General features: G+C 46.7%; 1 protein-coding gene and 1 long non-coding RNA gene across 3 annotated transcripts; one reads left to right on the top strand and one right to left on the bottom strand.

Annotated features, from left to right (window-relative positions):
• IL10 (interleukin 10) lies at positions 1-4,447 on the bottom strand. The gene is made up of 5 exons (XM_024571669.3): positions 4,227-4,447; positions 3,339-3,398; positions 2,913-3,065; positions 1,918-1,983; positions 1-829 (listed from the first exon to the last, which is right to left on the bottom strand). The coding sequence occupies exons 1-5, from the start codon at positions 4,389-4,391 to the stop codon at positions 737-739; spliced, it is 537 nt and encodes a 178-aa protein (XP_024427437.1). The 5' UTR covers positions 4,392-4,447; the 3' UTR covers positions 1-736.
• LOC123478086 (uncharacterized) lies at positions 2,930-27,415 on the top strand. 2 transcript variants are annotated; one of them, XR_006653215.2, is made up of 5 exons: positions 2,939-3,059; positions 16,021-16,086; positions 21,109-21,181; positions 25,828-26,009; positions 27,150-27,415. It is a non-coding gene; the product is annotated as an uncharacterized lncRNA (long non-coding RNA). The 2 variants fall into 2 exon arrangements; XR_006653217.2 differs by lacking the exon at positions 16,021-16,086 and having other exon boundaries at positions 2,930-3,059.

Below are 27,415 nucleotides of genomic sequence, written 5' to 3'. Positions count from 1 at the left end.
TTTTAATAAAACCTATTTATTTATTCAAATTTAAAATCTGCTACAAAGACAGACAAACAAGGTAACATTCCCAGAGGAATTGAACTGCTTCTAGTTAAAACTGAGTTCTATTAGAACCAATTTTAGGTTGTTATAAATAACAAGCTGACCACAGCTTTTAAGAATGAAGTGGTTGGGGAATGAGGTCAGGGGAATCCCTTTGAGCCACTGGGATAGTAATCACCAAAGGGGCCCCCTAGTTTCTCTTCCTGAGAGGGTGAGATCTTTGTAACACTCTGGGAGCCCCAGGCCCAGGGACAAAAGAATTAGAGGGAGGTCAGGGAAAACAGCTCAACAGCTACAAAATATGGTCAGGCTCGGAATGGAAGCTTCAGCTGGCTCCCCAAGAAACGTTATTTTTCATTATATAACTTACAATTTCTCTTAAAACACTCAAATACCATAGGGTGTTACCCTATGGAAACAGCTTAAACACAGGTGAAAATAATAAATATTGAAAAAATTATAATATTGGGCTTCTTTCTAAAGAGTTCACAGAGAAGCTCAGTAAATAAATAGAAATGGGAGTTGAGGTATCAGAGGTAATAAATATTCTAGGAAAGAGGTACTATGGGGTTCTCCAAGGAGCTGGTCCATCATCTCTGCTGGAACCCTGGATCTGATTCTGAAGATCTTTAATTTGTGCACTAGAGTCTAGTAGAGTGGTCGTCCTGGATGTGTTGTTCTGTAGGATGTTTCATTTTTTCATCTTCATTGTCATGTAGGCTTCTATGTAGTTGATGAAGATGTCAAACTCACTCATGGCTTTGTAGACCCCTTTCTCTTGGAGCTGGCGGGAGATAAGAAACGTTTAGTGAAAACCCATCTGAGCGAATAAGTAAAGTTGGCCTCTCACTTGGATGCCGTGACCCTGGGGCCCAGAAGCTGCACTTGACCCCTCAAGTTGGGAGGTGAAGGATGGACAGAGAACCTGAGGATACGTCCAACTGCTGTGAGAAAGGCTATGCATTGACGCGAGGCATGGCTAGCAGTGGTTGGCAAGAGGAACATCCAGTTTGCAAAGCACAGTCTTCAAAACGGTGCCTTTTCAACAATTTTAAAGGTCATGTGCTCACATGATGCTTATTCAGAATTTGATGAAAAAACATTAGAGGAACCACTTTGAAAGCAGGACAGTGAGAGAGGAGAGAAGGGATCCTCTTTTAGGTTTATTCTCTTCCACCAGCAGATTGAGTTGGACACGCCCAGCTGTTCCGGCCCATGTCAGGGGATTCATGTCCCCTGATGTTGTAACCCTGCCCAGGATATGTCCCCAACCCCCGAAAAAGACACAGGCCACATGGCTTCTGGAAAATGGATTTAAATGTTCACGAACAGTTGGAAGTGTGAAACCCCATTTGGTTTGAGAGTTGCCATTTTCAGGTACCTCGGGAGGTGTGAGTGGCAGGTGGAAAGTGGGCCTGGACCAACTCTAGATAAGTGAGGACCCTTCTTCCTGCTCTGCCTGAGTTTTGGGGAGTCGAGGCCGAACCCTTGGGTGTGTTTGTGTGTGCACATTCACGTGTCGGCTTCCTGCACGTGTGGCTTCGGCCTGGATTCCCAACAAGCTACTTTCTGTTTCCTTTGTCACTCTCCCCAGCACCTAGCTCACTGCTCACAGGCTGGTTGGCTGGCTCAACCCACAGGCCTGCAAAGGCGGGGAGCAGTCATTTAGAAACCCCCAAAGAGACTTCACAGAAAACAAATATAACCGAGGCGGCAGATCCTCGCTGGCTGAGGAGGTCACACCATCTGTCGGGTTCCCACAGTCTCTCTCAACGAAGGATGGGGACAACTTAGCATCTGCCAACCTCTGCCCCTTGGGGCGTAGTCACAGGTCCTGTTCCCCAAACCCTCCCTGCCACCATGCAAGCTCACCTTACTGAAGGCACTCTTCACCTGCTCCACCGCTTTGCTCTTGTTTTCACAGGGCAGAAAGCGATGCTGTGGAAGAAAAGAGAAAGTGTTAAAGATTCTGGATGCCCGCTCCTGAGTCCATAGCACTTGGGGGGAAAGCTGGTGGAAAGAAGTAGGGGCCAGACTTGTCCTGAATGCCTTCCCCTGCCCAACCCTACCTCTCATTCTTCTCCTCCAGACAGAGAAGAAACACAGCCCGGGAGCAGCTCTGAAATGTTTGCAAGGCTTGCTGAAAGCCCAGGTCTTGGAGATCCCTCCCCTGCTGTGCACAGTGCTGCCTAGATGCTGAGCCAGCCTTTTTGTCCTTTCCTGCTTCTCTGTCCTGTCCCTCCCCTCGGTCCCAGACACTGAGGACCATTTCTAAGTCCCTGAGAAATTAGAGACACACTCTCAGCTATGTGGACTGAACACTTTGAATAGTCCCATCCTACAAATAGAGACCCAAATCTCTATTTGATCTCCCATAATCTGCAAGAGAACCAAGGAAACCACTGACGAGGGGGTCATTTCTGTTGGAGAAACAGATTATCCTGGGGAATTGTTCACAGACATTAACCTCAGGGCCCTTCTAAAGAACCAGGGACAATCCTGTCGGTCTGCATTCAAAAGGTTCAGAATAAGAAGGAAGCGGAGTTTCCTTCCCTGGGGATCCTCACCTCCTGTCTCCTCCCGCTGGGGCCAGGGCTCAAGGGACAAGGGAGGCTGACGAAAGCTCTGGGCCCCTTTCATACAGAGACAGGGGAGTAGTTAATAACCCACAAATGACTCACAAATAACAGGAAAGCTGTTTGCAAATCTTCACATGTAAATGCCTGGCAGCCACCCCACCCCCAGCTCAGAGAGAGATGAGCGGGCTCCTGCCACTCTGTGCCTGGGTGTGAGTGGCGTGAGGGGATGAGGCAGTGCTCCGGTGTTTCTGAAAAGCCGAAAGGGAAGAGAACTGGCCTGCTACTCACACAGCGCCGCAGCCTCAGCCTCAGCGTCTTCAGCTTTTCCCCGAGGGAGTTCACATGCTCCTTGATGTCTGGGCCCTGGCTCTCAGCCTGGGGCATCACCTCTTCTAGGTAAAACTGGATCATCTCTGACAAGGCTTGGCAACCCAGGTAACCCTAAGGGCAGAAGCATGGGGTGGGGGTGGGGGTGAATGGGAGAAAGGGCTGCTGCCACTAGCTGGAGAGGATGACTTTGTCCCCAGGGATCTCTCTTTATCAGCTGCCTCCCCCCAGGACTGAATCCTCTGTAACCCTCTAGTTGGCCTTGTGCTGAGTTAAGATCTTCCCACTTCTCCTTTTCAAGAGAAGAAAGCAGACCCAGCTCCCTACGGGTGTGAGGCAGAGCCTCACTTCTCCTATTCAGGGGTCATTCACCCACCCGGCTCTCACCTTAAAGTCTTCCAGCAAGGACCCATTCAACAGCATGCTGTCCAGCTGGTCCTTCACTTGCTGCAAGAAGAACAAAATGAGAATAAACCTGAAGTTTGGGGAAATACCTGAAATGAATGTCCTTTATTATAGAGCTTTTGATATTTAATCAATGCAGCCCTGGCCCCAAACTGGAGCGTTTTCAAAATGAGGCATTCTGCAGTGCTGGAACCCTTAGTGAAATCAGGCCCTCCCCCCTCAGGATCAAGTCATTTAAAACAATCTGCCCAATTTGGAAGGCAAGGCAGAAGCTCCACTCGGTCCCGGTCCTCCTTCTGCAGAGACACCTTGGGTTTGAAGAAGCCGCCCCTGTCAGCCTTTCAGCGCTCTCTCCTGTCTCCCTGCCCCCACCCCTGTCCTGCCCTCACCCACTGCAGCTTTCTGGGCTCTCTGGGAATGGGAGGCAGCTCCTTATGCAGGATCCCCCCTGCATGTCGCTTCCCCAACTGGCAGACTTTCAGGTTCTGGACTGTTCTTAGCAGAGGTAATTTATGTTTCCCTGCCAGAGGGTGTGGGCAGCATCTTCACCCTCAGTCACCCCCTTCGTAATTTCTCCCAGCCAATGAAGTATTGAGCCCCAGCAGAATCTTGTAAAAAGTTTCCGAGCACAGGAGAGAGAGAGTGCTTTTACCTCATAGGCAGCTTTTAACCTGCACATTTGGCGCATCATCCGGGCTTAGCTTAACTCATCGAACCCATAGCTTGACTGGGGGAGTCTCTTAAGAATTTAACTTTGAGGGCAATGAGTGCTGGGCATGGAGGAGAACAGGAAGGAGTGTTCTTGGAGCTCTAGCAGGATGCCTAGTTCAGGCGGTCTCAGGGAGGAAAGACAGGAGGCATCATACTCACAAAGAAAATCTTCACCCTGCTGAAGGCAGCTCGGAGCTCTCGAAGCATGTTGGGCAGGTTGGCTGGGAAGTCACTGCAGTTTTTCTCAGATAGCCTGCTCTGGTCTTGGCTGGCCCCCACCCCGGCCAGGAAGACCAGGCAACAGAGAAGTGCTGAGCTGGGCATGGTGGTGCTCTGCCTCCTGCGAGTCGGCCTTGTGGTTTGGTTTTGCAAGAGCAAGGCCCTGTGTAGACCTTCACCTACTGTGCCCCCTTTTATATTGTCCCCATTCATAAAAAAAACCCACACACTTCCTGCAAAAGCTCCTCCTCCCTTCCATAGACCACTCTAACTTTGCATTCGATGAACTTCGTTAAGCGCTAATTTTTTGCATCATAAGCAAAAAGGATGATTGAAGAACTTCTGCAATACAGCTATGTTTAGAATTAGCTACCTCTTTTAAAATAATTTTTCAGCTTCTCTTAATAAAAAAAAAAGTTGATTTCCTGGGATGGACAGATGGTCTGTGCGCAGAAGCCCACAGTCGTGGATTCCCTTCACGTGCTCCTAGGTCACAGTGACGTGGACAAATTGGCCATTCCAGAGTATACTGGGATTGAGAAATAATTGGATCCCTTTTTAACCTGGGTTGAATACTCAGGGCTTATCCTTGCTGAATTAGGAAGTCACCTCAGCTCTCTGGGCCTCAGATTTCCTGAGTGAAAGCTGCCTTCTGCTTCTCTCATTTTCTGTTCCAAGGCTGCCCCTTGACGATGTCGGCTTCCCACAGGATGGCAGGGGTGTGGGACGTGCTCCAGGCTTCTTCTCTGGCTCTGGGTTCTCTGAGACACTTGGGACCACCTCTCCACCTCTTCAGCTGTCCCAAGACTTGGGAGAAAGTTAGTAAGTGTAGTTCACTCCTATCATAAGTTTGGTAACCACCAGTCACCATAACCCTTATTACCTCCATTTTCTAGTAGGCAGGCTGGGGCCAGAGATGTTAAGTAACCAGCACAAAGTTACATGAGTGCTAAGTGAGGGGGCCAGCGTTTGTACCCAGGCTGGCCCAACACTGGCACCATCCATGCTCCTTACTCTGCTCTACACTCTTCCCAGTGTGTGGAATGAAAAGATTAGATAAGAGGCTTTCAGGTTTCTTTTAGTTGTAAGCTTCTATGGCTGGAGATTTGAGCTTGAAAGAGGGGAAGGAAGAAGTAGAAATAACACAGAAAATAAGTCAGGATTCCATGAAGGCTGGCTTGCAGGCCCCTTTCTTTTCTCTTACCTATTTCCTCTCTCCTTTCCCAAAGAAGCCTTTGTTGTCTTGGATTCGGACATGTGCATGTATGTGCATGTGCTGGGGTTGGGGCACAGCAGCCAGATGTAATGAGGCACGTTACTCTCCCTCTAGCTAGGAAAGATGGGGGCAGTGACATACTTCTTCAGATCGCTGGAAAGTCTCTGGGGGTCTTTTGTGCCCTGACCTCCCCCTACCACAGGGGCTTCTTCCACCAGTGAAGACAGTAATGGGGAGGACACTGACCTGGGATTGAGGGCTGAAGGCCTGGGCTCTGTCCTGGTTCTGTCACTCTTTAAATCTGGGGCACATCCCTTGACTTCTTTGTGTCTGTTTTCTGTCTGTCCAGGGGGGCAACAGTATGGCCTTGGGCTTCGCGTGGGATGGGCTTGGGGAATTAACAAGTGGACCAAGACATAGGACATCTCCCGCTTTCTGTTATTTCCTTGCCCCTCTGCATCAGCACTGGGACACCTTGAACGGCACTGGGTTCTGCCTGCCCCATCAGAGAAGGAGCTGTTTCAGACAAGTGTAGTTGACACGCTAGTGTCAGGGTGGAATGAGTAGGAGGGAGAAGTGAGAGGGCCCATCCTGTAAATGTACCTTGTAAATCAGAATCAGGGAACTGCAAACTCTCCTCTCAGCCCTTTGGGGAGTGTTGATATAGAAATCTAAGAGTCATGAAGGGAGAAAGAGCCTTTTGAAAATAGGAATGGTGCTAACACAGGAATTGCTTCTCCTGCCAGATTTGAACTGGGCTTAGAAGGACTTTGTTTTATAACCAGGAAACAGAGAGGAGCCAGGAGCTGGGTCTTGAATCCTTTCTTCCCTTCTTTGCTCTTGGCTCCTGGGTTTTCTGGTCTGGGTCTGCTTTAGCCCCTAAGGCTGACCCCTCTCTGAGCTGAGTGTTCCAAGTGCAGATTTAATGCAGCAGAGCAGTTAGGGTGGAAGACCTGAAGCAGGGCAAGGCTCTGAGGTTCTTCTCCTCAATGAAGGCAGCATGGACCCCTCTAACTTTTGTCTGCCACCATGCCCTGTGCTTTCCTCCACTACTAAACCTACAGGCCTACAGCTATCATCCATGTCCACACCTTGTCTCTCCCCATCAGCTGTGAGGTCCCTGAAGCAGGATATTGTTTCGCTATCCTGTGTATACCCTGTGCTGAGCACAGGGTCTGGCCCACGGTAGATGCCAGGTACACAGCTTCCTCTTTACTATATTAGGATGGCAATAGCATAGTTTCCTGGAACCTTGGCTCGGGCTGGAGGAAGCAATGCTAAGGAGGCTGGTCTGCACACAGACAAGGACACAGAAGGATAGGGGGAGCAACTTAGGGAGGCAAGAAGCATGTCTTCCACTTTCTTATGATTTGAGATATGCATGTACATGTATATATATACACATGTACCTTCATGCACAAGATGGCAGGGAGGAGGGAACTGGGCAAAAATCATTTCTATCTTTCTTAATCCGTAAGCCATTTGTTGGATAGTTGATGCTTTCCCCATTGATTTGAAATCATTGTCCTCTCATCTCAAAATTTCAGAATCTAGTTGGAGATAATCATAGGCAAATTTTATGATGCATTTTCTTAATTAACAAATAGAGATAGCAATATGTTCCCTATCAGCACACCTCATAGGATTGATGTCAGCTGATACCAGAGAATAGGGATGAACAGTTTGGGAAAAATTGAGACATTCTTCTTTTATATTGACAAAACCAGGAGAACAATGAAAATAGGAGTCATCCTGTTTCTTAAGGCTGTGAAGATAATCTCTTTATTGGAAAAGTCCTTAGGGTCCATTAAGTCCCAGACTCATAGGTCACCTCTGAGCTATAAATGTTGACAACCTGCATGTTAGGAGATCTGAGTTTGGGTTTTACTCCAAGGGAAGAGCCCATGTAGGGAAGGAAGCGAGAAAGCAGGACCTATGGACGGAAGGAGTGTCAGTCTGGGCACCGTTTGACCTTGAGGATTTCAAGAGGACACAAAAGCCACTCAGCAAATTGTGAGCTCCTTGAGGTTAAATGGTCTGAGTCCAAATTTCCCTCAAGTCCAGACGCACAGCGGGTATCTAATACATGCTTATTAAATTGAATTTAAATGAATTTTTCAGTGGGGACTCGCTGGAAAATAAGAGGAAGGTCGTGGGAGGGGAAAAGATTTCTTGTCTTCCACCCCTGTTCTAAAATATTCCCTAATTTAGGTATTCAGCTGCAAATGATAGAAAATCTGACTAAATAAGCACGGCTTAAAAAAGCAAGAGATATTATTTTTTTTTGTCTCATCCAACAAGAAGTCCAGAGCGAGGTAGTCCGAGGCTGGGACAGCTCTTGCATGTCAACCACAAGCTGCTTTTCCTGCCTCCCTGCTCTGCTATTCATTGCTGTAGGATGTCAGGGAGAAGGGACATGGGTAAAGTCCAGAGGTCCAAAGGCATATCAGCCCAGGAGATCCTAATATGCTTTCTGGAAAGTTCCACTCAGCGAGTTTCACTGGTTTAGCTGCAGAGTCTAGGCAGACAAGAACTGCCTCTGTGTGTGTGTGTGTGTGTGTGTGTGAGTGAATACATTTTGGAGGGTCCTATTTACAGTGCACTAGATCTTCTAAGGAGTCACCTCCCATCCAGTCTCAGCAAAATGACAGCGTTTTTGGTATAGTTGCCCTGTGCCTTGAGCAATTCCACACCTCAGACCCAAACGTGGGGAAAGTCCTGTGGGCTGCACTGGAGCTTTGAAAGGAAGGCTAAGGAATCTGGTCTTGCTGGACTCAGGGTTCAGCCAGTTTACCTGCTAATAGGGTCACTTGGGAGGGAGCAAACAGGTTCGTTTTGCAGGCAGAGAAGGTGGAATGGTAGATTCCTGGGGCAATGGGATCACTGTCCTGATGAAGAGTCCCCTTGGGGACTGGCTCCTGCTCACCCATTAGGAGTCACTATTTCAGGGCTGATAGTGGGACTTTCATTTCTTCTTATCTAGGACATCTAGTGCATACAAATAGTTCCCCAGCTTGAAATTTCAAGTATTGTCTTGAATAACCTTTCTCAGCTCCCCAGTCAGAGATTTCCTCAGTGGCTGTGCTGCAACAGGCCTGGTCAACCCACCAAGTCTGGCATCACACCCCCAAGCGTGGCCGGGTCGGGGCCCAAGAGGCAGGGATCTCTGCCCCAGTCCTCTTCGGGGCTCTTCTGACTTTGTCTTGTGCCTGGGGTGCTTTACAATAAAGCCCAGTGGGTTGAAGGAGCTGAGCTGGGGCTCACCCCTTGGCCCTGTGAAGCAAAGTGTATGCAAACCCGACGGGGTTCTCTTCCGAGGATCGTGGCAGGCCGACGAGGCAGACACTGTAAACCACAGCGGAAGGGCTGGTCTCTGGACTGCCAATGTGGAATTCCCCTTTGTGCAATGAGGAGGATCAAGCAATTCGGATTTTCCTTAGGGCACGCTGTGATCTGTAACTCGTCATATGAGACATTTGGTTTACCGGAGCCAGGATACCGGGTGTTGGAGGTCTTCTGTTACCCAGAGGATTTGAGTTGTTTTGCTCCGTTTGCATGACAACCTGGGATAGCCAGTGGGTTTCTGCACCCGGGGCACAAGGGGCTCCAGTGCCATTAGTCTGATGGGATTGAGTTCACTCAAATCTTCTGTGGATGGCTGACACCTCAAACCCGGCATGTCTGAACAGAACTGGCTTTGTGGCCCTGAGACTTGTGTGGTCCACACAGGGTCCCACACATGGAAAAGCCCTGCCCATGCCCTGCTGTCACTGTCTTGAAATTCTTATAATTGTTGAACGACAGGCTTCACCTTTTCATTGCCCTGGGCCCGCCCTAGTTTATGTAGTTGATTCTGAATAGGAGACTAAACTCATCATCTTCTTTCTCTGGTCTCACCTTCATCCACTCTTTCTTAATCAGTAAATGGCACTACCATCTAAGCCTTTATACAAGCCAGAAACCTAGAAATCACTTGTTGGTTTCTCCTTCTCTCTTGCCAACTTATGTGCAATCTATTTCCACGTCCTCCAGATTTTTCTTCACAAACATCTTTCTAATCTGCTTACTTCTCTCAGTTTCCATCATCATCAATTGTCTGGTTCAAGCTACCATCTTATCTCTTCTGGGCTCCAAAATAAAGCCTAATTGATATTCTAATGTTCACTCCCCAAACTCTTCTCCACTTTTTAGCCAGAGTGATTTCCAAACACCAGCCCCCAACCTGCCTCACTTAACCCTTCAATGGCTGCCACTTGCCCTTTCTGGGTAAGGTTCCCTTGCAAGCCTTAGAACATGTGCAGACAAAAAGAGTTCCTACTGCATTTGTCTCTGAGACATAACTGCAGAGGTGTTAGAAGACGTGGTTTGGCATGGCCTCCCACCACAGTACCCCTAAAGCACCATCTCCTTCAAGAAACTTTATTCAAGAGAGCAGAAAGTTGAGTACTTCATCTTGTCTGTTCTGATCTTTACCTCTAAAATGTACCACTAACTCTAACTCCTCAACCAGATTCCTTGTGCGTGTTTTTAAAATTGATTGTAGAGAGAGAAGAAAGGGGGGGGGAGGAAGAGACATTGATTTGTTGTTCCACTTATATATGCATTCTTGGTTGAGTCTTGTGTGTGCCCTGACTGGGGATCGAACCTGCAGCCTTGGTGTATCAGGATGCTATTCTAACCAACTGAGCTACCTGGCAGGGCCCATACACCTTGTGTTTCTAATGTGTGCTGTAGACACACATCTGCATTATATGGGAAGAGCCAGTTGCCCCTCCATTCTGGATTCATGCTACTTTTGCTGTGACTACGTCATTTACATGCCAGCCTTAGGCCATAAACTCTCCCGGGGGGGAGTGGGAATGTGCCGCTATGTCCAGTGTGGTCCTAGATTCTCTAAGTCATTAGGGTTCAGAACTCTTTACATTCCTAAAAATTGTTGAAGAGCTTTTACTAATGTGAGTTACATCTATCAATAGTTACATTAGAAACTGAACGTGAGAAATTAAAAAGATGTCTATTTGACATTTTAAAGTAATAATACTAAAAAGCCATTACACGTTAACACAAATAACATAATTTTTATGAGAAATAGCTATACTTTCCACGTCAGAACACATTTAGTGAGAAGAGTGACATTGTTTGACATTTGTTCCAAATCTCTGTAAATATTTGCTTTAATAGAAGAACTCGTATTTTTACATCTGCTTCTACATTCAGTGTGTTGTGATATGTTGTTGTGATTGAAGTATATAAAGAAAATCCAGCCTCACATAATAAATATATAGTTGGAAAAGGGAGGACCTCTCAGGGGTCCTTGGATCACGATTTAAGAATCGCTGGCCTGTGTTTAACGAAAACCTCTGAGTGCAGATGAGTAGGAGGAGGGTGATCAAAGTTTGGCCGCAGAGGAAGGGGTGAGGGATACAGCCACAGGGCACCTGGTCGGCATGGAGAAGGAAGGTGCCCATTGCCTCACTGCTGTCTTCTTTATTCAGAGTTTCCAAATAGCCAGTGTGGTCCTTTAAGCACTGCGACTCCTGTGCACATCACATATGTCATGGAAGCTGAAGTGCTTCCTCACACGCAGTGTTTGTGGTTTCAAGTCAGAAACCATGCGATTTTGGGGCTGATGTGCTGTGTTCTACCTATTACTGTAAACCCCCTTCTCCAAGGGGCCCCTGGCCTTGGACCAGGTTGTGGTGCTGTGTGCGATCAGGCGACACAGGGCTATCGGAGGGACTCTACTGCAGGCTTATTTTGGGTTCCACTTTTCACTTCCACTTTTAATTCTTCTCTGTATTTCTCTCTCTCTCCTTCAGTTCTGACACAAAGTTAAAAAACCCTGCTTTCTCTTTGGTTAGGCTTGTACTTTCTCAGTTTTCAGAATAACCTACAAAATAAAATTAGACATTTCCCAGTCCAACTTCCAGGATTTAGCCAATCAAATTAATACAATTTGTTTTTTCTTCTCTTCTCACCTCATTCAAAATTGAGTGGCATATGCAGTCAGGGGCTGTTATTGATCTGGCTAGTTTAGAAATCACTGATAAGGTGGGCACTGTTATAGGAACTGGGCCACACAGTTTGTGGTCGGATTAAACCTTGATCCCTGTTACCCTTTTGACTGTGGGAGACTCCCCATGGAATGAGTGGAAACAGAACCTATTTTTTTCCAGAGCTGGGCTAGGAATTCCTGAGGCCCTAAGATGATTTCACCTTCAAATGCAGTTCAAAACAACATATCACTAAACTATAAGATAAGTTTAAGGAAGTCCAACAAGTTTTGGCTACTTTTGGTGATTACATCAATGCTTTTAAAAATACTGTTTTTTTCAAAAAGTTGAAGAGAATTTGTGCTTTGGCTCTTGGGTGATCTGGGACTGTTCTTGGTAGTAGTCAGGTCAGAAGCCTCAAGCAGGAGGTTGGATATAAATTGGTATCAAGGAGTCGATTGATTGATTTCATGAAAGAGTGGCTAAGAATTGTGCACTGAAGCCTCTCTTTTGTGGCAGATCTCATACACATTTGACAGCCAAGGCTAGATGTCTGATAGCAAAGCACTCATCTTCCCCACTTTGCCAACCCTCACCCCTCTGGGTCCAAGTGTTCAGTTACTGCAAAGCACATGATGTGCCCTTCTTTAGGGCAGATCTTTGCAGTAGAGTGTGTGGCTTAAGTGTGTGGGCCCTGGGTGCGGACTAAATTTGCAGCCCACCTCTGCCCCTCACCACTGGTGTGACCTTGGGCAATTTTCTGAGCGCTCCTGTGCTGGAGTATCTGCAGCTGGAGGTAAAGAGTGCTACCGTTGCTGTAGGGACCGAATGGAATGCCCACAGGCGCTTAGGTGAGTGCCTGGCCCATAACAAGCTGTCCAGACATCTGAGTTGTGGTTGCTAATGCTTTTGCGTGGCAATGCTCAGCTGCTATAGAACTGGATGTTTCTCTGTGGACCTGAAGATTTGGAACGCAACAGGACCTCAACCCCAATTTTCTGAGGATGTTGCAGGAGGCCGTGGGGGGGTGGGTGGGTGGGGAGTTAGTCCCACAGTAGAAAGAGCTCTGGCTTAGGTGTCTAGGAGAACAGTAACCAGCCCTGGACCTTCCATTGTGAGATCCTGAACACATTCCTTTCCATCCTTCAGCCTTCCTTTCTGCATGTGCAAGGGGGAGGCTTGACAGAATTACTTTTCTAAGATACTTTCCAAATCTAACATCCTAGACTTTTGTTATTCCCCGAACTCCCCTCCCAACCCTTCCCCATCTGTCCTCTTTGGCAGGACTTAGGTGGCACGTGTGGTTCTGATGCATACTTTCCCTCTCTGCCAAATCCACTAGGTCAGCATGAACGCAGGCTCCTTCAGTTACTTCCAGTTACAACTTCTGCCCAGCTGAAGTGCCCTTCTGTAAGAGGAACAAAACCTTTTCCTCACGCAGTTTGCGTGTGTTCACCTGTATTTCCTTCTTGCAATCCTGGCCCCTCATGTTCTTGAGGTTGCAGTTTCGTTGTGAGTCAGGCCTGCTGAGAGCAGTGGAAATCAGAGGGCCTCCGCTTGCTGGGAGGACGTGATGCTGCCTTTTCCTCAAGAGCACAGGCCCGGGGGTGGTGGGGTGTGGGAGGGAGGTGATCACCTTCCGGAAGTGGATTTCTCACATTGACTGTCTCTGGGAGGAAAGAATATTACTGGAAAGCCCTAGAGATCGCTTCACATCTCTTTCAGAAGGGCCTTCATGTTCTTAAGAAATTATCCACGCGGTGTAGTAAAATGTCTGTGTCGTTTTGATGTCTGCTGTGAGGCAGGCCAGTGCCCAGGAGGAAGCGTTTTTGGTGTGGTTGGCTTATGACAGGAGTCTCAGGTAATAGGTTCTGTTGGTGGAGGTGACCATGGATTCCCATAGCAAAACACAGTGAGGCCGGTTAGAGTGCTGCCTTAGTCCCAGGGGCTGCCAACTGCCACCAGCTATGAAGCAATGAATGAAGTCCCTCAGCCCCTCAGTTGTACCCCACACAGAAAAGGAAAGAAGGAAGGGAGGACTGACCAATGCTGGAAACAGATATTTGAGCATTGTGGCGAAACCATTGTGCAGGCTCCACAGGGGCAGATTCACAGACCTGGGGAAGAAAGCTCCATGGGGCAAGGAGACTGAGGACCCAGAGGACAGGAACACAGTTGGTGCAAAAGATACATAGGCCACCCCCAATTTAGAAATGCCTGTTTTCTATAGCTGTGAGGGCACCTATTGCTTCTTTTTTACCCTTCTGAGGTAAGGAACCCCTCGCCTCAGGATTCTGCTTCTGAGAAATCCTTGACGAAGCAGCCAGTAACTCCTAGTGAGCCACTGAGCTCCGATTCAGAGTTGCTGAAGAAGCAATGAGGAAGAAGCAGCAGACCCTTAGGTGTGCTGACCCCAGAGGCTAAGTTCCATGGGGGGCTGGTCATGAGCTGAGACAGCTGGGAAGGAGAGTAAGTCAAGCCTGGCAGAAGGCAGGGGTTTCAGTGGGGTGGGGGGAAGTCTCCTCAGAGGGGAAAGTAGACAAGAACTCCCCAGAGAGGGGTTTCAGGGAGAGGGAGTAGAGCGTGATAGGCGGTGATCCAAGACAACTTTGTCTATTTCAGATGTTGCCTAAGGCAGGTCATCTGTCCAGTAGAAGAAAGAAACTCCTTTGCAAATCTTGTAGACCCCAGCTCTCATGAATCTGAACTGAGTTTGGTGCTATTTACAGAGTAACTCAGTTAAATTGTAAGTTAGGAAAAATCGGCATTTATAAAATGAACTTCTATGGCAACATTGTTCCAGGTTCCAGACAAGTGACTCACAACTGTCTGTAAGTTGAAGCTACCTGCACTGCAGTGTACAAACGTGTATCTAGTCAAGGGGGCTGCAAGATTCAGCTGTATGTTGTGAAGTGTGTGTGTGGATAGGGACTTGGGGCTGGGAGTGAAAGGGGAGGGAGAACAGGACATCCTTAGCTGGTGTCATGGGCAAACTGGCCTTTGTTGCTGCTCTGCCACTGGAATCCAGAACTCCATGTACACTTCCACCAAGGAAACCCTATCACATATGCGAGATGGAATAGGTACTAATACCCATCTCCTGGTGATAAGCAGAAAACGGGATTAAATGCATGTCACAGTGCCTGGCCCATGGTGAGTACTCAATGACTATTACCTGGAAATGTGTTTCTTATACTATATAACTATGCTACAATTACTACAACTACCACAGCCACTACTATTAGAACAGCTATGACTGTTGATACTATAATTTCGCTTTCCCTTCTGAGCCTCCTGAAACGACTTCAAATATCCAAAGTGTGGTGCAAGTGGAGGAAGAGTTGAGATCACCACGGAGTCGTTCCTGTGGGGGTGAGGCTTCAGGGGACCAATAAGGCAGGGCTCTTGATGAAGGCAGATGAGGTAGGGAGCAGCACACAGGAGCTTCTGGTCACTATGACTACAGCAGAGGCTTCTGTTTCATTTCACATAAAATCAGAGGGCTTTAGAGTAAACTGGAGGGGTGGAGGAGGAGCTGGGTTGCAGCAGGAGGCCACATGGAGCCAGAACTCACTCCCGTATAGGCTGTAATGATAGGAATGTTGAGGTTGAGGCCAGCTGGAGTCAATGCAACCGAGATCTGGGCCTTCAGAAATGGTATGAAGGGTGTCAAGTTCTTCATGTTGACTCCACCCTAGTTTCTTGATGTTCCCACCCTAGCCGAGTTAGGGGCCAGTGGAGGTTCAGCTGTTGCTGGTAGTTACTACCATTACCATTCTAAGGACAATAAACTTAATTCTTTATGTGGTTGTTCCCTTCCACCCCAGGCAGCCAGCAAGTGGATGCTTACTTTCTTTTTTATCCTCACCCAAGGATATGCTTACTGAATTCAGAGAGAAGGGAAAGGAAGGAGAGAGAAAGGAAGAGAAACATCGATCAGTTGCCTCTTGTTAGTGCCACAGCCAGGGACCTCATATATGGTCCCCAACCGGGGACTGAACCTGCAACCCAGCCATGTGCGCTGACCGGGAATTGAACTCCCGACTTTTCAGTTTATGGGACAATGCTCCAACCACGTGAACCACACCAGCCAGGGCTAGAATGCATTTTTTCAACCAGTTTAGATTTCTCTAGACCACAGACAGATTTCGTCTGTCTTCTGAATGCACCAGTTTCATCACCAACCCCCAACTTGCATGAAACTTAAATGGCCGCCCAGTGTCTCCAACAGAGCCCAGCCACCCGAGCAAGGCATTAACACTCCCAAATACCTTTGCAGCCTTCTTTCCCACAGAATTTTCTACACAGTGTCTCTGGCCAACTTGGGGACTCTCACCTATTGTCAGATGATGCCCTGTTCTCTTCCAACTCCTCACTTCCACTTGGCTTCATTGGTCTGAAATGACCGCACCCACCCTCTCCCCTTCCATCCAACAGAACCCTTCAGTGCCGCCTCTCCCTTGAGCCTTTGTTTACCAGTCTGATATCACTAAGTTTTCTTTCTCTCTTTTTAAAAATCCTCCAGTGCTTACGACTATAGTTGGCTGTACTTGGTGTGCACCACTTGGAGCTGTGAAGCATCTTTTTCTGGGTATGTATTTGTGTGTGTGCACACACGTTGTGCATGTGTGTGTGTTTTGTCTTTGGGGCCTGGACCTATGCTTCACACACGCTAGGGAGAGAGAAGAGACACAAAAGTGTAGCTTGAATAAAATGAACATTTTATTCATTTTGGCTCCCATATAGGTTTAAGATTCTCAAATGGTAGAGATGTAGGCCCAGGAAAAGGAGACCTGTTTTAGTTTTAGTCTTTTTTCCTGTGTGATTATGAGGATGTGTTCCAGCTTCAGTGAGCCTAAGTTTTCTGTCTCTGTGAAATGGGGAGACTCTTCACTTCTTTTTCCTCCCTTGCAGATGATCGAAGAGGCTTGTCAATAGGTTGAAATGCTTTAAGGCCACAAAATAGCTAATGGCATGAAAGAGTTAGCTCCTTTGTGGTCTTTCTTGACTCAGGCACGGAGTGCCTGGTGGCTTTTCCTAGAACCAGCAGAAGTAGGATCCAGGACTTTCTGCTTGCTAACCATGCCACAAACCACTAAGCCACTGGGCTCTATTCTTCCCACTTTCCCATGTGGTGCCGTCTGTCAGGCCTCACTATCCTTTCATCCAATCATGTTACAGCCATGGGGTATGAGTTTTTCAGAAAGCTTCCTTCTAAAATCCCCCTCTGCCCAGGGTTCATGGGACCCTGCAGACCTTCCTTCCTTCCTGTGGCACGGCTGGGAAAACACACTGGTGTGCAGACCTCTTATTCATCTTCTCGATCTGGAGATTCGAGCTTAAGCAATGATGTGTTGTGTGAGTGTGGGCTTGTGTATGTGGGGAGGTATGTGACTCTACAGCTCTTTTATGACTAAGCGATCCCACTGTCTGCTACCATATGGTGTGTGCCTACTATGTGCCATGGGCTTGACAAGGTCTAACCCAAGGGTAGAGTCCATGAACCCCTGCTCATGCCCATACCCAAGTACTCCCTGGCTTAATTGGTTTTCCTTTACTGCTCTTATCTCTTACTATGTTCCAGGCACTTTATATTATTTCACTTTAAGTTTTACAACAACCTCAATAGTTCATACAAATATTAATCCTATTTTATAGAAGAGTTAAATAAGGTTCAGGTAACTCACCCAAGTCATACAGTTATTAGTGGTTGAAGCAGATTTGACCCGCAAACTTAGATGTTGAAAACACCTATATGTGCCCTGGCCAGTGTGGCTTAGTTGGTTGGAATGTTGTCCTGTAAACTGAAAGGTTACGGGTTCTATCCCCAGTCGATCCTCTGTTGGGGTGTGTACGGGAGGCAACCAATCAATGTTTCTCTCTCACATTGATGTACCTCTCTCTCTCCCTTCTTCTCTTTGTAAAAGCAATGAAAAAATGTCCTCAGGTGAGGGGAAAAACCCTGTACATGTACCTTCTTATATGTGTAAATTCTTCTTAAGAATTTTCTCAAAGCTGCCGTACATGCTCATTGAACTTTTTTGGAAACTACTAAACTATTTCTCTACATTGCTTCTAAACCTTATTTGCAACCCACTCCACCCATTTTCCCAATCCATTGCTTCAGAAAACATTGCCCATGCACTCACATCCTCTAAAAGCATCTTTCAGGAAGCTGCCCCTATATTCCAGTAAGCCTTAGACATAGGAAATGGTCCCGTTTAAACCCAAAGGGCTATCATCCATGTATCTTCCCAATCTAACCCTTGCACAGGAGGCTTTAAAAAATTATAACAAAAGAAGTTAAGTAGGAGTCATTTGATCTAGGTTCTTTCTTACAAGACATGACTAAACAATCTGGGACCAATTCTTGTCTATTCTTTTCCTGAAGCCTTTTTGAAAAGATTCCACAGTGTCTAATGATCGTGGTGGTCAGAATTTTTTATTTTTAATCCAACAAAACCCTCTCCTTCTTTATTATAAGCCTGTTGCTAGCTTCATGGAACACCAGGAGTTTCAGGTAATCAAAATCTTCTTGCCTTGTCCTGGTAAGTAGAAATTATACAAATACTTTCCATGTGTCCAAGGTGTCAAAGTTTACAAAGTACTCTCACATGTATCATTCAGTCTTCCCAGTCACCCTAAGAGACAAGAAGGCCAGAGTTCTTACTGTGGTTTTACAGATGAAGAAACTGAGGCTTAGAGAGTTTAGCTGGCTGCTCAAAGTCAGATAACAGAATGTGTAGGGTTAGGACTTGATTCTAAGAACTCAGAGTTATTAGAGTTGGGAGGAATTTTCGAGTTTATTTTCCAGTTTAATTCCATATTAATCCTCTTATTTTATAGAGAAGGAGATTGAAATCCAGAGTCTTTAAAGAACTTGCCTGAGTGGCAGACTAGAAATTAGGATTTTGGTCTCCTGCTAATCAGTTCATTTCTTTACCCAAAGCACCATACCAAGATGAACAATGTGGCCCTGGCTGGTGTGTCTCAGTAGTTGGATCATCGTCCTGTAACTGAAGGATTGTGGGTTTGATTCCCTTTCAGGGCACATTCCTGGGCTGCAGGTTCAATCCTTAGTTCAGGTGTGAATGGGAGACAACCAATTGATGTTCCTCTCTTACCTAAATGTTCCTCTCTCTCCCTTCCTCTCTTTCTAAAAGCAATGAAAAAAAAACCCTAAGGATTAAAAAAAAAGATGAACGGTGTGGCTTCAATAATTTTTAGAAGGTTAAAATATGTCATTACACCTGAAACTGATATAATGTTATATGTCGATTATATCTCACAAACTGATGTGATAATGGTGTGGTCCTCCCCACCGCCCTTCCTTTCAGTGTCCCAGAAGAAAACCTGAGCCCCGTGAAATTCCAATCACTGCTAGTATTCAGTCTCTTCCTCTGATTGTAGCTTGCCTAAGGACAGGCAACAGCAGCCCTCCATTTCAATGAAATGAAAATGCCCACCACCCCCCAAATAGAAAAAGAGGGAAGAAAGAGAAACCCAAGCTTGGCCACCATAGAAGATAAATAATATGTGTCTCAATATGGTTCATCAGTAGAATTTTCCCCAGAGCCAACGGCCCGTGTCAGAGCTGTATTTTCCACTCTGGCTACTGTGATTTGGTTGTGGCACAGTTGCTTTCTTTCCTTTCGATGGAGACAGACTCTGACGCAGGTTTAGGGCTCTGGCAGGTGTCTGGGGGTTCACTCTGGTCTTTGACACCTCATCCCCTCCTCCACCTTCTTTCCCTACCCGATACTACCAGGCCAGCTGGGGCAGAAACAGTAGGAGGTGCTTGCTGGAAAGGAGTTAGGGTTTTGTTATCTTCAGAATCCCCTTAACATGTGCCTGAAGCCTGACAGCAGAGTGGGCAGGACAGAGGCGAGATTCTAGATTCCATAGGGGTTTCTCTTAGAATACATCCTGGAAAGTTTAAGATGACTAGATAGATGACATTTGATATCTTTCCTCATTTCTTCTTGCTAAGTTGTACTCTCTTGAGCTTAAGGCATTTGTGGGCCGGAGGGCTTCCCCAATGCTAGTCTGATGCCCATCTCATCTGCTGATCACCATAGGGAAGATGAACAGTGCCTGCTACATCCACCAATAGTTAGATGCCAATTAAAGGACCAGAGTGACCTCTTCCACTTCTTTCTTGGGAAGGAGATTGTTTTCTGGGGTGACTGTAGACTGGACAGAGAGGATGAATCAATGAACATGATTTGTTCGTTATTAGGGCAAGGCTGGGCCCTGCTTCTGGCTGTACCCAGGGTGTCCCCAATTTTGACTTTAGTTCACTGTACACTGTGCCCAGCCCCGTCTCTCCCTGTGCCGTCTAGAGACCTCTCATCATCTCTCTTGTTTCCAAAACTTCAGTGTGGTTTCCTCTACCAACAGCTTCACTCCCTCACTGTTGCCAGGTGCTCCCTTCTCCTCCCCCCACAAAAACCCCATTTTTTTAAAGGTAACTGACCAACTGAACACTGAAAAATAGGTTATAACTGAATTTTCTCACCTTCCCAGGAAAACTCAGAGTTTTCATCGTAATATTGAAAATAGGGTGTCTAACTTCAAGTGTTCTTATGTGTGTGTGTGTGCCTTTGAGGGAAAGGTGGGTGTAGGCTCTGGGCCTTCCCGCACTGGTTGGATATATCATCTTATTTGACCTCCTCTTTATGAAAGGTGAATAGTGCCAGTCATGAGCACATGCCTGCTTCTCTGGAATTGCCCCATCCTGGTAACATCTGTGGCTTCAAAGGGCTGAGCTTGAGATGCCTTGTCTTTGTTCTAAGCTTCTGAGAAGCCTGGGAAAGAGCAGAAAAGTCCAACCTGGAAATAATATACAAGCAAACCGACTTCCCTCCCACTTCCCAAGTAAATGTGGCTGGGTATCCCTGAGTCTGGGGCAAGTCTGAATTTCTTAGACCATCTCCTCCTTCCCCAGTGCCAAGCTGGCTGTGGCCTTGGCCCCTCTGTATCACAGTAAAGGCTGTGTTTAGTTAGCAGTGGTGTGTGTTCTCAGACAGGGCCATCCTAGGGAAAACGAGGTAATGACAAGAACAGGACTGCCCTTGTTGTCCCTTTTGGGTTCGGCACATTCATATTGCCTGTCTTTTTAATAACTTTTTCAGGATTGAGCCTGCTATAAGTATCATGTTGTCTTTAAAATAAATAACAGAAGCAAAACTAGACCTAACCCTTGGAATGTATCAGGCACTGTTCTAAATGGTGTACATATATTAATCCCTATAATCTTTGCAACAATCCTAATATGGATCCATATAATTGATTTTGCCTCTTCCATTAGTCCAACTTACAGTTGGCGAACTGTGTGTCAGAGGGGCGAGGTGTCTAATCTGAGCACATGTAGCTTGGTACATGCCAGAGCTGGGATTTGAACCTGTGCAGTTTGGCTGCAGAGGTCAGTCACCCTCTGTCGTCCCTTAATAGACAGAGTTATGGGGCAGCCAGTGGCATGTTCGAAAAACCATGGGCTTTGGAATCAACAACATTTTGGTACTAATTCCAGCCCTGAAAGCTCTGATGGGAATAATGGACTTCTTGGGCAAATTTTTTCTCCAGTTAAGAATCACAATGGTACATTTCACAGGGCTGTGTGATGATGAGCTGAAATGAAGAATGGAAAGTTCACCAGATGGTGTCCGGCCCACAGAAAGTACACCGTAAGTGTTAGTTTCCTTGTCCTTTTTTCTGTCCCTCTGCCGGGAATGCTTTGTGACCTAGTAACAGTGGACGAAGGGCTTTCGGGGCCCATTAAGGAGTGGACTGGAAGTGTTGGAGTCGTGCCTGTGCTTGTGGAGTGCCCACGCAGGCCACTGGCAGTCTCCAGGGGTGTTGGAGTCAGATCCTGACCAGGCTTTCTGCAAGCGACTTTTAGAGTGTCTGACACTCTTGTATCTCCATCTCAGGTAAAGTTTGCTGGCTGAGGAATTTGCGGGGTGGGTATTTTAAAAATAATTTGAGGTAGCTGGGAATGGTTGTGTCAGGGGCAGCACGTGAGCCAAGTTCCAGGCAGGGAAAGCCATGAATCAGGCATCATGTAGCAAGACAGGGTTTTCCTTCAGCCGGCTTGGGTCAGCATGGTTCGGTTCCCTTGAGGGATTCCCCGACTGCATGCCTCAGGGCTACAGTCTTGTAGAATGTCTCTGATTCTGCCATCTGGCCTGACTCACCCCAGCCTCCAGAATGCTCAGTGATGCTTAGACCTCCATCAAGATGCTGCTTGGAGAGTCCAATAGGATCCCGGTGGGCACTCCCCTCACCTACCACAAGCTGAGTGGGAGGCTGAACAAAATGGCACATCCTCTCAGTTTTGGGAAAGGTTGGGCCTTCCTGTCACTCTTCATCTTATGCCTGGAACCTCAAAAAGAGGAAAAAATAGGCTGGAAAAAATAATTATAATAATTATTAATGCTTTCTGAGTCTCTAGCACTGCTAGATTAGTCATAGCCGCAGTTTGGGTAGTTGTGATGGTAACACCTTGTTGGCCTCCTTAACAGTTAAGTGATGATGAATTACCTCATCCAATCGCCTGGCCAGGAAGGAGTGTTCTTGCTGACAGATGAAGAAGCTGAGCATAAGCGAAAGGAGAGTGGGGACAGGGCTGACACCAGGTGTGGGGAAACGCCCTTGAGGCAAAGGCTAATTTTAGTGCACCTGAGTCAGGAGGGTGAATCCCCAGGGTCAGAGAGCATCACCCAGTTTCCCAAAGACATCTACAGGGATCCTGGATCATCTTTCCTCTTGATCCCTTAAGTGGTAGGTGGACAGGGTTCTCCAGCCTCCTGGATTCCATGGCCAGGTCACTCTTACTTCATCCTTATTACCATCACGCTACTCCCCATTTTGGCCACTGACAGAGATTTCTCATTGGCCACCAGGTCAAGTCTAAATTCATATAAATACCTCAGTTTCCCATATGCAAGATGGAAATAAAGATAACTAATATTCTTTTTAAAAAATCCTCACCTGAGGATATGTTTATTGATTCTAGAGAGGGAGGTAGGAGAGAGAGAGAGAGAGAGAGAGAGAGAGAGACATTAGTTGGTTGCCTCCCATATACTCCCTGACTGGGGATCAAACCCGAAACCTAGGTATGTGCTCTGACTGGGAATCAAACCTGCAACCCTGCAACCCTTTGGTGTACTGGATGATGCTCCAACCAACTGCACCACCCACTCAGGGCATTACCACTCTTGTTGGGAAGATAAAATGAAATAACAGATAGAAAGTGCCCAACACAGCAAGTGGCATACAATAGACACTCAACAAATGGTGGCTTATTTCACTCCAGTTTCTCTTTACGGTCTATCCCATTATATAGTCCAATTTCTGTCCCCTGCTCTAAACTACTCACCCTGCCTTCCTGCCTCCCCTGCACTCAGAGATTTCTGTGCCACTGTGCTCTAGATACCCCTCCTCTGTGAAGCCTCATCCCACTGCTCCAGCTCTCATTGACTGCCCTTCTCTGAGACTCTTATATTTTTATTTTGGCCCTTGACTGTTGTTTCCCTCATGGGCCCTCCCTACATGTGGCATGGATGTAAGTTTTGTTCTCCATGTAGACTGTAGTTTCTCGACTTCAGGAACCAGGTTGATTGCTTCTTTTTATTCCTGTGCTCAACAGGTCCCTAAGTGAGCAATAGGTTCTTTAGAAGAGACCTGGGTGGTGGGTGTGGGTGTATAGCAATGGAAAGTTACCCAAAGTGCTGGGGAAACCAGCTGGGGCACTTCTGTTTGGGGATTTCCCTGGACCCTGTATCATGACCTGTGCCAATCTCCTTGCTTTGTCAAACTGTAATCCCACCACACTCCTTACTTTCTATACCTATTTCTGCCCTTGGCACCCATTTGAATTGGCAAAGGTGCTGTGGGATGGAAAATTTCAGGATTCTCAGGGCAAAGGCTAATGAGTGTATCCTTCAGGGTAGGATGGGGTATCCCCAAACCTTGTGCTCTGCAGATCACACTGGGCCTCCCAAACCCCACCCTATCTCCCTGTGCCTATTGAAGAAACCCCAGCTGTCTTGACCAGATGTTTCTCTGAAGGGCTCTCTTTTCTCTGCACAAACACTTGAGACACAGGAACCAATCTAGATCCAGACACATGGGCCAACTTAATAATTTGAGCCTAGAGTAACACCTGGCAACTAGGACTAGTACTGTTCTGCTGGCAACAGTCTGTGGTTGGTGGTCTGTTGTTAGAGGGGGACGGGTGAGTCATCGTAAATCTGTAGTACCTTTCTATACCCAGCTCCACCTTGTCGACACATTTCAGTTCCTTCACATCCAGCTGGGTTTATTCTGTCATGTCAACAGGTTGTCTTTTGTTCTGGGGTGCTTTACAGATGGTGCTTTACCTGGATGGTGCTTGGTCAGGACTGAACTTTGAGTTTGCTCAGCCCAAGCTGATAAACCTGAATTACCCTCAGATTAGATGCCTCAAGAGCCTAGCCTATCCCCTTTTACTTAGCACCTATTTTCTACTCTTCCCAAGCCAACTCACCCTCAAACTCTTCCCTATATGTCAGGATCATAAAATGTAGAAGGCTGGAGCTGTAAGGAGCTGTAGGAACTAGCTAGTTTACCTTCTTCCTCATTCTGTGGATGGGGAGACAGACTCAGGGCTTGGGAGCAACTTGCTGTGAACTCATATGACCTCTACACATGGATAGCTGTGCACTTGCTTACCCCAGGATTGGAGCTTGCCCTCAGGTTATTCCCCACAGCCCATTCTTGTTCTATAAATTGTGTCTGAATCAATGACTCCCTTCTCCTCATTCCTTCTACTACCAGTCTTAAAACTCACCTTCTCCAAGAACATTTCTCTAATTAATTCAGTCCATTCTCCATCCTTTATCGAGCTATCTTAATTTCCATTAAGTTTTTTTTTTCTCCATGAGCTCCTGTAGGATTATGTCAATGTGTTCTTTTTTATCCCCATTTGCCTGGCAGCTCCTGGGAATAGAGTCCATAGGCTTGCTTCTAGGAGTCTGTGAAAGCCATCGTCATCTTCCTCTGCATCCTTACCCTTCATCCAGCTCAGGGCACCAAACTCAGGGATGCTCATAGTCTGGGAGGTGGGTAGCATTGCCTGACGATCCAGGTTGCGAAGCCTTTTTGTGCTGAGGGGGAAGCTGGGATAAGACCTTGAGGGAAGAACCTTACCTAATGCCCATGCCAGGGTCAGCCTTGATGGTCAGGGCTCCATCCCTATAGTACAGAAGCCTTGCTGAACAGGAAGTGAACATCCTTGAATTTTGCATGGTTAAGTTAAGTAACTTCTTTGGGGTCACACTGTGACAAATTCATTGCCAAACCTATTCCTTTTGACAAGTCAGTCTTCCTTTGTATTTTCTTGCTCAACCCCTGCACAATTCTAGAATTCTCAGGCAGAAAGGGAATCCATGGTGGGGGTAGGTTGGGTGGGGATCATGTTATATATTCTCCTAAGCAGAACACGTGGAAGCCAGAGGCGCCAAAGGGTTTTCGTATTTATGTGTGGTCACCCATTTCAGCATCTCACGCCTCAGGAGCTTCAGCTATTCTTGTAAATGTCTATATCTGCCAACTGTAACCTGACACTGTTTTACCTGCCAGAATGGAAACAGACAGGTGTCTATGCTTATTTGCACCTCAGTTCCCTAACTTTTGTTTTTTGCTCAAGACCCAACCAAGCTTCTACTGCTACCTCCAGACCCACTCCTCTTCCTCACAAACACTAGTGGTTCCATGGACAGAGGATGACAGCAGGGGGTCATTTCAGGCTATGTCCTATCAGGGGTGAGAACTCTCTGAGACATGAGGGAATCCAGAGAGGGTGTAGTGGTTTTTGAGAAGTATAGCTTTCTGGGATATTGGCTCTGGCTCTTTCTCCATGTAACTCTGAGATGAAGCAATTTCTGAAGAGGTTAAGATAAGAACCTTGGATGTCATCAAGCCCAGTCTCTGATTTTAGAGACAAAAGAACAGAATCTCAGAGCTAGCTAGTGACAGAATAATTGATGAGGATCACAGACCTCCTGATGGCTCAGGGAACCCAGAACTTTCCATGTTCGGTCATGCTGAGTTGGAATTGAAGGAGGAAGCAGAACACACCTGCTGTAGGTTGTGGAGACAGGTGACTTCCCCTGGACCATTTGCTGCCTACTCCTCCCTCCCCACGGATCTCCAGCAGAGTAAAACCTTCCATAGGGATAGGCCTACTGTGCTCCCAGTTCACAGGAGAGTACTGAGAGGCCATGGGGCTTTGCTCCCTCCTGTGGACATGCTTTTGCTTCTTCTAAAGATTTGGTCCTGTCCTTAACAGCTTGGAGCCTTACCTTGGTCAGCTGTAAAATGGGGAGAATCATCCCAAGTTCCTTGTCTACTGTTCCAAATGCTTTGACTTCCTTAGACAGAAAGATGAACAAAGAGACCTTAACAAGAGGAGAGCATGATCCTCCTGATGACCAGCACATTACATTCAACAGCTGCTGGCTCACAGTGTGGGTGAGTTACAATGCATGGGAGTCACCTTACAAGCATTTACTTCATTAGACATTTTCCTTACAATGACCATGTGAGGTGGGGTCAATTTTTTTCTCAGTTTTGCAGAGAGGAAACCGAAAGTTAGAGAGAAAGCTGAAATAACTTGCCTAAAGTCATTCAGCCAAGAAGTGATAGAACTGGGCTTCAAGCCCAGGCATTCCAAGCTCATAGTCTTTCCTAATTTTTGCCTCTGAGGCCATGGCCCAAAGTGATATTGCAAGATATGTGGTGAGTCTCCCTCAAAGGAAGGGATTGTGTAACCTGGGGAGTTGAGAAAGGGGAATGATCTGTGAGCAGTAGAAATAAAGGGGTCAGAATTTAAAAGTTTGGAAAGTGCTGGTTAGAGGAGTGGCAAGCTGCCAAGTGCCAAGCTGCCAAGCCCATGCTTTTCATCTGGTCAGGTGTTTCATGCTGCTTGCCCTCTCTAGTTTGTAGGAGGCTTGTAGAAGCCCACACTACATCACCTCTAGGAGAAAAGTGGTACTTTTGTGGAACCGCAAATCATCTGGAGGCTTCAGCTGGTATGGAAATGACAAGGACAGAAGAAGGAAAGTGAAGTTTAAGTTCAAGCTTTCATTACCCCATCCCCAAGTAGATTTCTTGTGAAGCTAATGACCTTCAGGATCTCTGCCCTGCACCAGCCCATTCCAAAGCCCTGAACCTGGTATCATGTTAGTAATCACACACATATATGTATATATATATATATATATATATATATATATATATATATATATATATGTATATATGTGTGTATATGTATATGTAAGTGTGTGTATATATATATTAAGGAGAGCTCTCCCTCCAACTGAACATGCCTCAGGGCCCATCAGACCTGGCTGTGCCCCTCCCCTGCCCAACCAGACAAATATCAGAGTCCCACAAACCCTTGAGAATTCCATGCCATTGACCCCTCCTTCACCTCCCACACAGTATAAGTGTTGATTTCAGGTATGATGCCATTCAGAATTGCTGGGTTAAATTTTTGTAAAGAGCCTCCTGAGTGTGCATTTTTGCAGACCTCAAAGCCACCACAAGGTGGGAGCTTAGTGATGATGACTTTTTTTGTGATGATGACTCTCTATCATTTTTTCTGCACAGATAGATTGCTTGCATGCACCGACGTGATTCCAAGAAGATATAGAGGGAGTGTTTGCATATGAATTCATGTGTTCCTCACCATCCACGCGTGGATATATGTAAGCACGCATGTGTGCAAACAATCCTGAACTCTCTTCCATGGAGTGAGTCACTTCTGTTACAGGGAACTTGGCTGTAAAGTCATTCTCTGGGACCAGGGATACCACAGTTTATTCCAGGGGTCCATAAGATTGGGCTTTCAGACACCCATGATCTCTAGGACTGCC

This window comes from Desmodus rotundus, chromosome 12, assembly GCF_022682495.2.
Source record: "Desmodus rotundus isolate HL8 chromosome 12, HLdesRot8A.1, whole genome shotgun sequence".
Classification (NCBI taxonomy): domain Eukaryota; kingdom Metazoa; phylum Chordata; class Mammalia; order Chiroptera; family Phyllostomidae; genus Desmodus; species Desmodus rotundus.
The sequence above is the reverse complement of the archived record's forward strand: the minus strand, read 5'-3'. Positions and strand labels throughout refer to the sequence as shown.